Source organism: Saprolegnia diclina (genome assembly GCF_000281045.1).
Source record: "Saprolegnia diclina VS20 unplaced genomic scaffold supercont1.87, whole genome shotgun sequence".
In the NCBI taxonomy this organism is placed as follows: Eukaryota; Oomycota; class Saprolegniomycetes; order Saprolegniales; family Saprolegniaceae; genus Saprolegnia; species Saprolegnia diclina.
Window position 1 is genome coordinate 6,615 of NW_008246154.1, and position 11,580 is coordinate 18,194.

Consider the following 11,580-nt stretch of genomic DNA (forward strand, 5'->3'; position numbering starts at 1 on the left):
CGACAATGTTACACAAGTGTTACGACGACGTCGTGACAAAGTCGTGACAACGTCGCGTCCTTTTGCGAGCATATCCGGGCAGCCGTTTGGAAAATATATCACCGCCACGTCACGTTGACAATCTGCCACGTCATCTCGACGACAAAGTCGCTCGTTCTTCCAGAAGCGGTGTGTCATACTAGTAGCGCTGAACGAGACCTTAAGGTTCGCGCGTTGGGTCCCCAAGTGGCGAGCAGCATCAACAAGCCGCAGCCAATCCATCGATGCCGACCTTTTGTATGGCTGGCGTGTCGACCCGAAATCGAAACTTTTGCAACCTTCTCAAATCGCTGTGATATTATTTTCCGGGGCGCTATTTCTCGCTCGAGAGGCTGTATGCCAACGCGCGTGGCTATCAAGTACTCGTTTTGAAACTCGCACGACCGGGTGAGCTCGCCGCGGAGGTATACGGTGAACGGCCGGGGAATGTGGACCATGGGCACTTGGTCCGGTAGTTCCTACATCGATCCAAGTATGGTGCTGGACGATAGAGATATTGTCGATCGTACTTGCAACGTGACTTTTTGACACAGAGGAGGCGCCCGTTGGTCGTGTTGACGCACGAGCGGGTTGAAATCGCGCGACTTGATCTCTTGGTAGACTTCAAACGAGCACACTTCGCACGTGTACGTCGCGACGATGACGAGTGGCTTGACGTTCGAGACACGCGCCACCGTGCCCTTGATGCGCACGAAGCTGCCCACTTTCGACGCCTTCACCTCGCGGATCGGGACCGGCTTGGTCTTGACGCCGGGCACAAGTCTATATATACATGCAATTAACATGCGAAAATCAAGAAGCAAGAACGTACTGGAGCTCAAAGCGGCGCATGAGTGTCGGCGGAAAGACGGTCGCAAGGTCGACGGGCGCGTCGTTCTCGGTCGCCGCCTCTTGCACGCGGTGGAGGCGGAGGACGTCGTCGACCGCATCCGAGAAGAGCGAGACGTGCGTGTTGCGCATGACGTTGCGCACAAAGTCCTCATCGTTCTCAAACTACATGTTTGGTGTCGTAAGCAACGGCGATCCAAGGTCGCATGTACCGAGAGGACGTCGTCGAGCGCGATCGTGATGGTCGTGCGCTGGCGGTCAGCGACCTCTTGCTATCGCACGCGTGAGCGCATGGGACCGAGAATGCACCTTGTACGTACGAGCATGTCTTCGTACTTGCGCGCGCCCGAGAGCGAGTCGACATGGTTGCGCAGAAAGTGGAGCCATTTCTCTGCGGCGACCATGAGACCATTATGCTGCTGCGATATGGTGGCATGTACCTTTTTCTTCCAGGTAGTTGGGAAAGCCGGCCATGGCCATCCCGCCGGTGCCAGTGCTGCAGCTGTCCGCGCCGAGCGCAGACGTTGGCCGACGGCGATGGCATGACATGCTGCGGGCCGCTTCCCGGACGGGGAACGTGCTGCGCGTTGCGGGCGAAGCCGGGCACGTTGCTGTACGAGGCATCGAGGTCCACTTGCGTGTGGTCCAAAATATGGTCGCCTGTTGCCGCCAAAATATCCGGACGCGTATCCGGCGCAGCGACTTCAATCTTCGCATGGATTTGCACCAATCGGAATCGAGCTGGCTGCTCCCAGATAGACGGCGGCAATTGACGATGAACTTCCTCACCGCGATCAAGAAGCCCGAGCACTTCGACAGCTGGCTCTTTGGCGACGATGTCGCGGACCCGCGCCCGCCATTGGCGCCGACAGCGAACCGGTCGACGCCTGCGTCGCCGATGGCCGACGACCATAGGCCATCGTCCGCCAGCACCAAGCTCGCGCAGGCCGCGACGGCGATCCAGGACAAGTACAAGAAGTTGGCCAAGAACAACATGAACGACAAGACGATCTCTAGCAGCTATCCGATGCCACTGAGCAAGAAGTTTCGCAAGTACCTTCGCGACAAGCAGCGCGCCGCCATGGACGAAAAGCAGCGCCGGCTCTTGCAGCTCTCGGAAGTCAGCCGCCTCCGCGCGCACGCGCTGTTCTCGCTGCACGAGATTGACCCAAAGAAGCTGCCGCGCCTTCTCGATTTCTTGGCCAAGACGACTGACGACGGCAACTACCACCACGTCCTTCTCTTCGTCCTAGGCTCGAGGAAGAGCGCGACGCGGCGCGCCGTCGCTCCTCAAGCTCTTCAACAAGTACTTTACGACCGCGTCCGAGTGCAGCATCTCGGCGACGCTCGAGCTCGAAGAGATGGTGCTGGTGAGCGTCCAGACCGACGACATTGGCTGGGTCGGGTTTCGCCCGATCCAGCACCTCGCGTTCAAGCGGCTCACGCGCGAAGAGCTGCCGCGGATCCTCAAAAGCACCGAGTACCTCGACATGCTGCAGGTCTCGGAGCACACGGCCGCCTTTGTGCCCCTCGATCGGTTCCTTGCCAACCCGCGCGGCGCACTACTTTCTCCTCTTCCTCATGCAGAATCGCCAGCATTTCGAGCTCTACTTTGGCTCGACGTCGAGTACGTTCTGAAAACATGCACGTCGGATGCGACGTCTTTTGGACGCTCACACACGACTTGCGCAAGAAGGCCAGTGTCGCTCCTTTAACCCACCCCTCAGCTCCTTCTTGGGCGGCGGCCTCCCAACACGAACCTCGTTCGTCTTCCCATGCATGCGTTTGTAGCCTCAGGAGACGATACAGCGTAATTAGTCGCGATCTTCTTGGCAATCATATCGACACCGTCGACCGTAGAGGGCAGAATGCCCAGGTGGAGCTTGCCTACCAACTCGGCGTGGAGAGCATCAAATGCAGCTGGTGCGCTCTCGCCAAAGTCGTTTCCCCATTCCAAGAGCTTCTTGAGACCGCTGCACACGTGCGCCGGACGCGCGATCTTTGATCGAGTGGGACCCTGAGAGAGCGTCTTGGACGCGCTGAGCACGGTTTCGAGCAATGTTTGATCTTCGCCTGTCATGCAGTCGGCCGTCAGGTCGAGCTCGATAATGCGCGCGACCCGCTTCATAGTAGCAGCCAGGGCTTTCAAAGCCGCCGCCAGACGCCCTTCTCACTGATTGGCAAATAAACCACGGCAAGCGGGTGGTGATTGGCACATTTTGAATAAATCGGTCGCGGCTAAAGACCAACTGCTACAACCATGAATGACAACTCTCTCGTACGCTGAAGCTCATGGCTCACGTCCTTGACGTGTGCCGGCCCCGATGTAGCCAGCTTGTTGCGGTGAACTCATGCGAGCAATGTCATGTTATACATCGGTACTGAAGTCGGGCGCAACTGGGTTGCGTGGAATTAGTCTAGTCGTTTCGTTAGTCGAACGCAGTTGTGAAACGACCCATTTGCTTTTCACGTTGCAAGCCGCGGACCTCAAGAGCATGGCGTACGTCTTGCGCTGTCTCGTCCACGTGTGCCCAGGGATCATGTCCTAGGACTGCCTATGACAGCAGCTCGACGTGGGAATCACCCCCGCTCGTGCTTCGGCGCACCTCGGAGTCTGCACCGAGCATCTCGGCAGCGGACGAGCGCATCAATCTCGACGAAGCCGACTTGCCTCTTCCACCTCCAACCGTAGCGACTGCTCGCGATGATCGCGTCGAAGCTCTTCTTTCGATGCTTATCAAGCGTGTCGAGGAAGTGCAAGAAGAGCTCCATGACAACGCGATCGCAATCCAACGCCTTGAAGAGCGGGTCATCAGCAGCACGATCGCAATCGACGACTTCGCGATCCAAGTCGCCAACGTGGTCAAGGTGCACAACGCGAACGGCCAGTTTGCCGCCAAGGCCAACATCCAGAACCAGCACGGCCTCGAGATCACGCCGATTTGCACCCAAAAGCACACGGTGACGCCGCCCGAGCATCTCGTGCAGCTCGGCCAGATCAACACGGTCTGCGACGCCGCTGAGCGGCCGATCCACCAAAAAGCCCAAAAACTGAGCCAGGTTGAGCGCGACTGCGGCATCGGCCCCGAGACGAGCCACGGGTACCCTTCATAGGCCTACACGCTACGTCATTATCATCATAGACTCTTGCAGAAAGACGAGTCGCTGCATGCGGCCAAGCGCTCGCGTCATCTGTTCGCCACGACTCTTGTCGTCTTGGCGTGGGTTGTGGCCCTAGTGGCCTTTGTGTTTCTCCTCGTACGCCTCGACCATCTATATCTCCATCGCTGATTCTTCTTCCATGGAGTTAGGGCGAGTATACGACGTGTTTGCAGCATGCGACCCCCAAAGTCGCCATGGGTTTCATCCAGAGCGCACACGAAGCGATTCGTTCGCTTGTGCTGGATCCGTCTGTGCCACTGGGGTTTCTGAGCACGCTTCAGCTCGTCGGGTCGTGTTTTTTTTTGTTTTTGCTCCTCAACGCCGTCGCGCAGGTACCTCGATATGCTGTTGTACGGCGATTGAAACTATCGATGCCCAATATATATCCCTATACCTACCACGATATCACAAAAAGTAGGAAGCCCACAACGACCACGCGGTTCGTTCGCAGTCTTGTGTCATTGTCGATTTGTTGAACATTTATGACGTTAAGGATAGACGCACGCCTTGAAACACGCAGAGGACGGTGGGCACTCGACGTCCAAGATGATGATTGAATGCTGAGATTACTGGACATGGGACAGAGAGGCTAGACGTCTTAGCCGCAGATGGTCACGTTGCCTTGGATGGTCGGCTGTCCGTTGCCGCCCGCAACGCGATAGCACGAGGTTTGCGGGAAGAGCGCCATAAAGTTGGTCACGACCGAGAAAAGCAGCGCGACAAAGAAGGAAACAACGACGGCGGTGGCTGCGTGCGAGTTGGCGCCACCCGTGCGCTTGAGTTTTTGGACCGCCGCTTTTTGCGGCGGGAGCAACCCGAGAAAGAGCAACGACGCAAACTTGAAGCCGTACGAGATGATGAACGCGTAGGTCACTTGCCAGCGCACGTGGGTCGAGTCTTTTGCGAGATCGTTGTTGGAGAGGTCGAGGTACGAGTCAATGAGCTTGTAACACGCAGTGGAAAACGGTGTCGCGAGGTTGACGATCGTCGTGACGAGGCCAAAGACGACGCCTTCGTTGCCAATGTCGGCGATCTCGACCGCGCAGTAGCCCGAGACAATGAAGCGGATGCCGGCCGGGAGGCTGTATGCTAGCTGCGAGATCGTAAAGAAATACTCGTTCCGGACTACATTCCACGTTGTGACAAAGATGACGGCGGCGTCAATGACCAAGACACCGATGGTCGCGAGCGCGATCGAGACGCGCCAGTCCCAGTTGAGGCCGTACCGCCCACAAACGTAAATCGCCACCGACGTGAGCAGCGCATTCAACACCGCCGTGATGGACTTTGTGATCGGCTGGACGTTGGCCCAGAGACTCGGGATGATGAGCGTCACGGTCGTATCAAACGAGTAGAAGAAATTGCTCAAAAAACGAAACGCGCAGATTTGCCACATGACGCGCAGTCGCAACAAATTCCAAAGACTTTGGAGGTAGCTGCGAAAGTATGGCTTGACATCGCGGTCTTCGACAATGAGAAACATGCAGCACCACATGGCCAGCACGCACGGAAGAGCGAGCACGGCAAAGACGAGGTTTGGGCTCATCGACCAGTTGAAGCTACCGTCGTACTGCGGTCCGTTCATGCAAAAGCCAATGAGCAGGAGCGGGATCATGCTGCACGCATAGCGCACCGAGTAGATTGCCGACTGCAGTCGACCGCGGATCGCAATCGGCTCGCGCTGAGCGTACTGGACGACCATGGCGTCGGCGGCGACGTCGGCGAGCATGTAGCCAAAGCTGCCGAGGGTCGAGAGAAGGATCCAGTAGTTGCCTTGGTTGGGCGCGTCGACGTTGATCGACTTTTGCATGTCTTTGGACAAAACCGAGAGGTCGCCGCCGCGGACGCGCGCAATGATGCGCGGGTTCATGCCGGCGAGGGCAGAACCAATGTACGGGTCCGGGAACGGGTTGAGCGCCATGAGGACGACGCTCACGAGACACATGCTCCACCCGAGAAGCATATACGGCTTGCGCTTGTAGCCGCCGATGGGGAAGCAATCGGTGAGCATACCAAGAAAGACCTTGAACGACCAGCAGAGCGTGACGAGCACTTTGTATGACGACGCTTGAAAGCCCGAAAAGTTGAGGTACTTGACGTAGAGCGGGTAGAGGAGGCCGGGCAGGCAGCCATAGATGATGCCAACCGCCGCGTACTGCCCGAGGAGCCCGATGGCTTCGCGGCTCATGAGATCGAGCGCACCGCCTTCTCGCAGCGCGTCACCATCGTAGTACGGGTCGTCGTCGTCATAGAGGGCATCGTCGGCGATGAGCTTGGATGCATGGAGGTACGACTGCGTATCGAGGGCGGTGAGGTTGCTCGACTCTTTCGGGTACAAATCAGCCTCGTCAAAGAGCCAAATCTTGGCCGGTGCTGCCATCGCCGTTTGCAGCTGCGTTGTCTATGGCAAAATACCTTTACAGAGCGCCAGTGGAGTCGATACGAGGCGGATCATACCACCTATGTTCTTGGTATCGCAGCCGTACATTCGATCGCGACACGTGGTGGTGCCACGTGGTGTCGCTTGCTCTCCCAACCACCTAAACCGTTATCAACGCTTTCCCTTTTTTCTATTGAGGCACCCAACAAGTAGCACGGGTCCTATGTACAAGACCCATCGAGCAAGCGGGGTGCTGACCGTGGTCGGTCTTCGGTTGAAGCAATCGACTTGCTGTCTCAATTGATGACGACGTGCGGCATGACGAGGAGCGTCCCAGCTGCGTCTACACCGGGTTCGCCGCAAGAGGCAAGGACGCGAATGGAGGTGTTGAAGGTGATTGGGATGTAATGGCAACGTTGCCCTTCTCTAAACTCGCACAAGTAGCCAAGTTGTCACTGCTCCGAAGCGGAGCCCCCGAGACGCGCGGCTCGCGCGAGAGAGGCAGTGCAAGACCAGGGGCAATTTAGCGTAACATGTGACGTGTCCATATTTGATCCCAGGTCCTTTGAACGTTGGCTTTCTTGTTGCTATTTGCTTGCCTGGTGGTCTGGTCTTGGTCTGGGGTAATCATGTCATAGCTATTTTGCTAATACCGCGCATGTGAGCGATGTGAGGCAGCTGCTGGGTGTAGTCTGAGAATGAGATGCGTGCTTGCTTGTCAAGCCCGAGCCCCTTCTAGCATCTTCACAAGACCTCTTGAGCCCGTCGTACGCAGTCGTTGCACACAGCTTGCGTTTCGACGAGCGCTCGCAGAGGCGTGTGGGTTGATGGTTACGCGTTGTTACCTTGTGACGCACTCGTTTCTGGCACCGTACCAGACCAGATGATCTGGTCTGGTACGGTGCCACTACTCGTGCCGTACTCGCATGAAGTTCTCGCATCTTGACGGCATCAACCGCCGGTGCGTGAGCTCTCTGGCAGTCGTCCTCGCATCGTTTGACCTTGTGAAGAACACCAAGCGACACCGCGTTGTCGGTCGCTTCGACAAGAGAGCACCGTGTCAGCGCTCAGGTTGGCCACAACCATGACAACCACCACACTGCAGATTAGTGTTGACCGACACAGTTCTTAGCGTATTCGTAAGAGGCGCTGCTTATGCAAGCGGCGCATCGTCGTCGTACTCGTCGTCATCATCGTCAATCGCAATGACCTCGTGCGCGCCATTCGACACGGCGAGAGGTAGGAGCGAAATGGTTCGCGGCTGAAATGCCTCGGCCATCGACGACGCCCGCGTCGATGCGCGGGCCGACTGCCGCGTCGGTGCTTTCTTGGGCGACGACGGGCGCACGCGGCGGCGTGTGTCAAGCACCCCAAACACGTTCTTCGGGCGCGTCTTGTCGCGCACACGCCAGCTTTCATATGCGAGCGTCGCCATCTCGATCACGTCATCGGGCGAAATCGCGAGTTGCTGCGCGAGATGCTGGAACGCGAGCACCGAGTCCATGACGAGCTGGGATCGCTACACCAACGACGTTCGTCCAGTGTATCGTTGCAGCACATAGGTAGCTACCTCGGCTTCCATGGACGCTGGCGAGAGGCCGCGAAGCGAGAGCTCCGTGTGGAGGTGGATTGTGATGCAGTTTTGCACAAAAGCTTTCTAGATCGCGTTCGGATATTGGAAATCCGTCGGAAATGTCACCAGATGTGGTCGTACCGTGGGCTCATACGGCGTCGTGACGGGCACGGCGTGCTGGTTGGTCAGCGTCAGCGTCAAGTCGCACGCAAAAAGCGCGACGGTCAATAGCTGCGCGCTAAACTCAATGCCCTCGACCGTAAGAACGCGGCCCCACTGGTTCGCATGCAGCTGCTTGGCTTCAAGCGGCAAATGCGAGTTACCAAAATTGAGCACCAAGACGACGTCGCCAACGTGGAGCTTGCTCCGGAGGCTCGGCGAGACTGTGCGGAGCGTGCTATGGTGGCCACAGCAGCCGTGGTGTCCCACCAGCGCTGTAAAGGACGGGGACTTGGTCGAGTGACACGCCTTGTGCAGCGCGGTGGGGCATTGGTAGCAGTGGAGCGCGTCGGCTTGGGCAAGCCCCTGCTTCTTGCAGACGCTGCATGCGTGGCGCGGACACACAAATAGCGACGGGTCCTGGCCTTTGCTCATGCACCTATCGCACCATCAGGCAGCATAAGACGAGGCATTGATGCAGCGACGAACCGCTGGTGGGCGTAGACGCCGCAGCCGGAGATCGAGCACTTGAACGAGTCCATGTCGTCGTCGCCGACCATGTCGCACTTGAAGCACATGTGGATGCCCCGGAAACACTCGGCGCACTTCCAGCTCCGGCGCTGGGCGACGTACGGGCGGTGGACGAGCGACGCGCTCTCGCCAATGCACGCAATGTGGAACGACCGCGTGCATGAGCCCGAGCATGAGAGAAGCTGACGGCCGCCTTGGCCGCATAGAAAGCAGAGCGGCGTCGAGGCGTCCGTGATCTCGGGCACCTTGGTCTTGGCAGGCGATGGCCGGGTCTTGCTCGACGGTGCGCTTGACGGCGGCGACATCTCCACAACCCGGCGCCGCTTTTGGTGCGCGACCTTCTTCAATGAGCCATTCACGCGCTCGCATTCTTCTTCATGGAGCACGATCTCGAACGGCTTGACATGCTCGTCAAACACCCGCCAGCAGATCGGGCAGTGCTTGGCGTCCACGAAGTGCTCATCGACAGGCGCCGGCCAGGCCTTGAGAGCGCACTGCGTCACGTGGCGGGCGAGGACGAAGGCCGCGTCTACGCGCGGGAAGAGCGCGTGGCAGTACGGGCACGGGACCGTCTCCATCGCCACCTCCAAAAACACTGGTGGCGTCGTCATCCAATTCCGGTTGATGAATTGCATAAAACCATCCAGGTGACACATACAAACAACAAGATAATAATATAGCACTCGCCACCCCAATGCGATCTTGGCGGCGAAGCGGCGCCATGGCCTATGCCACTGCGAGCAGCGCGCAGGGATGACGTCTGTACACGAGCGACGGAGGCTACATGGTCATAGAGTACCATAGCCAAGGCCATGCGCTGCAACATGGGCGCAGTCGCGGCGACGCCACGTTGGCATCAACCCATGTCCGAGACAGTGGTTGGGTTGCTCGAAGACGACGTTGGGCAGGGCGTGCCGAGCGCGGCTGCGTCACGAGCACCCTTGAGAGGAGGAGCTCGCTTGTCGGTGGCGTCAACCAAGTGCGCCTTTATCCAGAGGCTACAACGACACTGTTCGGGTTCATGACGTTGTGCTCGACGATACGAGATTGACACGCAGCACGCCTCATCGGCGTGTCTCTGTCGAGTCTACCGGTAGCATGTGAGCCTACGTGTCGACGACTACAGTGGCACGGCGGTTGAAAGCATAGAATTAGGTGCTTACGAGCAGGTCATAGGAAGGTAGTGCAATGGATCAGTCGTTGCTCGAGGTATCGCTACTTGAGTCCGACATTGGGTCCTCGTCCTGGTCTAGAGCTCGTGCGCGCTCGTCGGGCTGGCGAGGCGGTGGTGCGCCACTGCCATTCGGTCGTGTCTGGTAGTGGCACGTAGCGGGGATGCTCTGGCCGCGATGCTGCATCGCGTCATGGTGCTTTTGCAGCAGCTTCTTGGCGCGCACGATGTCACAGTCGGTCTCTCGGATGGCCATGAGCAGCCCGAGGTTCGTCTTCATGAGCTTCGAGTTGACCGACCGCGCGTTGCTCAGGACGGCCGTGAGGGACTCGTCGGCCATCGGTGCTCGAAGCGGCGGCAAGTTCGGATACACAAAGCTATCCGGATACGACATGGCGTGTATCTCACCCTAATTCACACGACTGTGGACCATGCGGTGTGTGAAAAATGCCTGCAAATCACGTCACACGATCGTGTGGTGGATGGGCGGACGTTGTCGTCTCGACGACGATCGCGCTATTTTTCAATGGAGATGCAAAGCGCGTGTATAACTATAGCACAAGTCAACGAGGTCCATAAATCTACCAAGTCCTTACTTTGATCCTCCGCTCGACGTAGAAAGAACCGAACCTTTGTCGACGAACGCCACGCTATGGACACACTGTAGGACCGTGTCGCACTTGGGATGTTCCGGATAATCCAGTAGACACGTCCACCATGGTGAGATTTAATAAAACCCGCGGTGAGAAAGACCCAAATAATTCGCCAAGACTCGATAAACCGTTATGATTGGGTATGCTTACATTTCATGGAGCTATTCTAGCCAATCAAATCATCCTGTATCGGCGCCTGGATCCGCTTCCGTTCCAGTTCACTTCTTGCCTGCACGACGCTCCAACTAAATGCCCTTCCTGTACACCACACCTGCATGCGCTTGACTCCACACACGCGACTACGCACCTCCGACCAGGTTGACAAGGCGACGTGATGTGAAAAACGTGAAAAACACCGTGTTGCAGCGGTCGTATCCGGATAATCGCGGCAAGAGTGGAATTTTCCACGCGCATTACTCACCGGTGTCGTGATGTTCGTTTTAAAATCCGGCCTTGCCGAACGTCGGGTCGTTGCATACAAACACCCAGTGTAAATAAAAATTACCCTAAAAAATACGATCCCAGGGCGCAGATGGCGGGGTTCGAATGCGCCATACATTAGGCGGGCGACGTGTATTTCTCATATTTCTTGGTCGCCAGCAGCATGGCCGCGCCGACGCAAGGAGGAGGCCGCCCGCCGTACCAGTACATGGACTCGACGTCGCATGTGCAGGACGACGACATGGCACATGTGCCCGTGTGGCAGGACAGCAGCGCCGAGCACATGTACGGCGACTACGTCAACCCCGGCGGGGTGGCCGTCATGGAGTCGACCGAGCACGCGTCCGTGCGCCCGAGCACGATCCTCGACTCGTCGCGCACGTCGACGGCCGCCGCCATGAAGCCTGACATCAAGGTCGGCGTCAGCGAAGAGGCCAACTCGGAGAAGAAGCACACAGGCCGGAAGCGCGTCTGGCCCGGCTGGCTGCTCCTCTTCCTCGTCTTTGGTGGCGCGGTCTTTGGCATCTTTTGGTTTGGCCGCAAACTCTACTTCAAGGCCCAAGGCCAGCAAACGCTCTCGCAAAAGATCCTCGACCGCACGCCCGCGCCGCCGACGCCCGCCAAAAGTACGTGCGCTCCTTGT

At 57.9% G+C, this 11,580-nt stretch overlaps 6 protein-coding genes across 6 annotated transcripts; 2 read left to right on the forward strand and 4 right to left on the reverse strand.

Annotated features, from left to right (window-relative positions):
• Positions 1 to 352: 352 nt before the first annotated feature.
• SDRG_15231 (hypothetical protein) lies at positions 353 to 1,347 on the reverse strand (the record flags this gene model as incomplete). Its single annotated transcript, XM_008621397.1, has 7 exons — positions 353 to 371; positions 403 to 497; positions 549 to 801; positions 851 to 1,032; positions 1,080 to 1,139; positions 1,188 to 1,258; positions 1,308 to 1,347. 7 exons carry the CDS (start codon positions 1,345 to 1,347, stop codon positions 353 to 355), a joined length of 720 nt encoding a protein of 239 aa, XP_008619619.1.
• A 295-nt stretch (positions 1,348 to 1,642) lies between these two features.
• On the forward strand, positions 1,643 to 4,392 carry SDRG_15232 (hypothetical protein; the record flags this gene model as incomplete). Its single annotated transcript, XM_008621398.1, has 6 exons — positions 1,643 to 2,149; positions 2,196 to 2,404; positions 3,417 to 3,968; positions 4,011 to 4,125; positions 4,179 to 4,318; positions 4,362 to 4,392. 6 exons carry the CDS (start codon positions 1,643 to 1,645, stop codon positions 4,390 to 4,392), a joined length of 1,554 nt encoding a protein of 517 aa, XP_008619620.1.
• Positions 4,393 to 4,444: 52 nt separating this feature from the next.
• Positions 4,445 to 6,444, reverse strand: SDRG_15233 (hypothetical protein). Its single transcript, XM_008621399.1, has one exon. The coding sequence runs from the start codon at positions 6,407 to 6,409 to the stop codon at positions 4,628 to 4,630; it is 1,782 nt and encodes a 593-aa protein (XP_008619621.1). The 5' UTR covers positions 6,410 to 6,444; the 3' UTR covers positions 4,445 to 4,627.
• Positions 6,445 to 7,475: 1,031 nt separating this feature from the next.
• On the reverse strand, positions 7,476 to 9,293 carry SDRG_15234 (hypothetical protein). The gene is made up of 4 exons (XM_008621400.1): positions 8,631 to 9,293; positions 8,124 to 8,580; positions 7,980 to 8,066; positions 7,476 to 7,928 (listed from the first exon to the last, which is right to left on the reverse strand). Exons 1-4 carry the CDS (start codon positions 9,281 to 9,283, stop codon positions 7,563 to 7,565), a joined length of 1,563 nt encoding a protein of 520 aa, XP_008619622.1. The 5' UTR covers positions 9,284 to 9,293; the 3' UTR covers positions 7,476 to 7,562.
• Positions 9,294 to 9,805: 512 nt separating this feature from the next.
• Positions 9,806 to 10,221, reverse strand: SDRG_15235 (hypothetical protein). The gene has a single exon (XM_008621401.1). It carries the CDS (start codon positions 10,181 to 10,183, stop codon positions 9,866 to 9,868), a length of 318 nt encoding a protein of 105 aa, XP_008619623.1. The 5' UTR covers positions 10,184 to 10,221; the 3' UTR covers positions 9,806 to 9,865.
• Positions 10,222 to 11,100: 879 nt separating this feature from the next.
• SDRG_15236 (hypothetical protein) lies at positions 11,101 to 11,345 on the forward strand (the record flags this gene model as incomplete). The annotated part of the gene is made up of 2 exons (XM_008621402.1): positions 11,101 to 11,250; positions 11,295 to 11,345. The coding sequence occupies 2 exons, from the start codon at positions 11,101 to 11,103 to the stop codon at positions 11,343 to 11,345; spliced, it is 201 nt and encodes a 66-aa protein (XP_008619624.1).
• Positions 11,346 to 11,580: the final 235 nt, after the last annotated feature.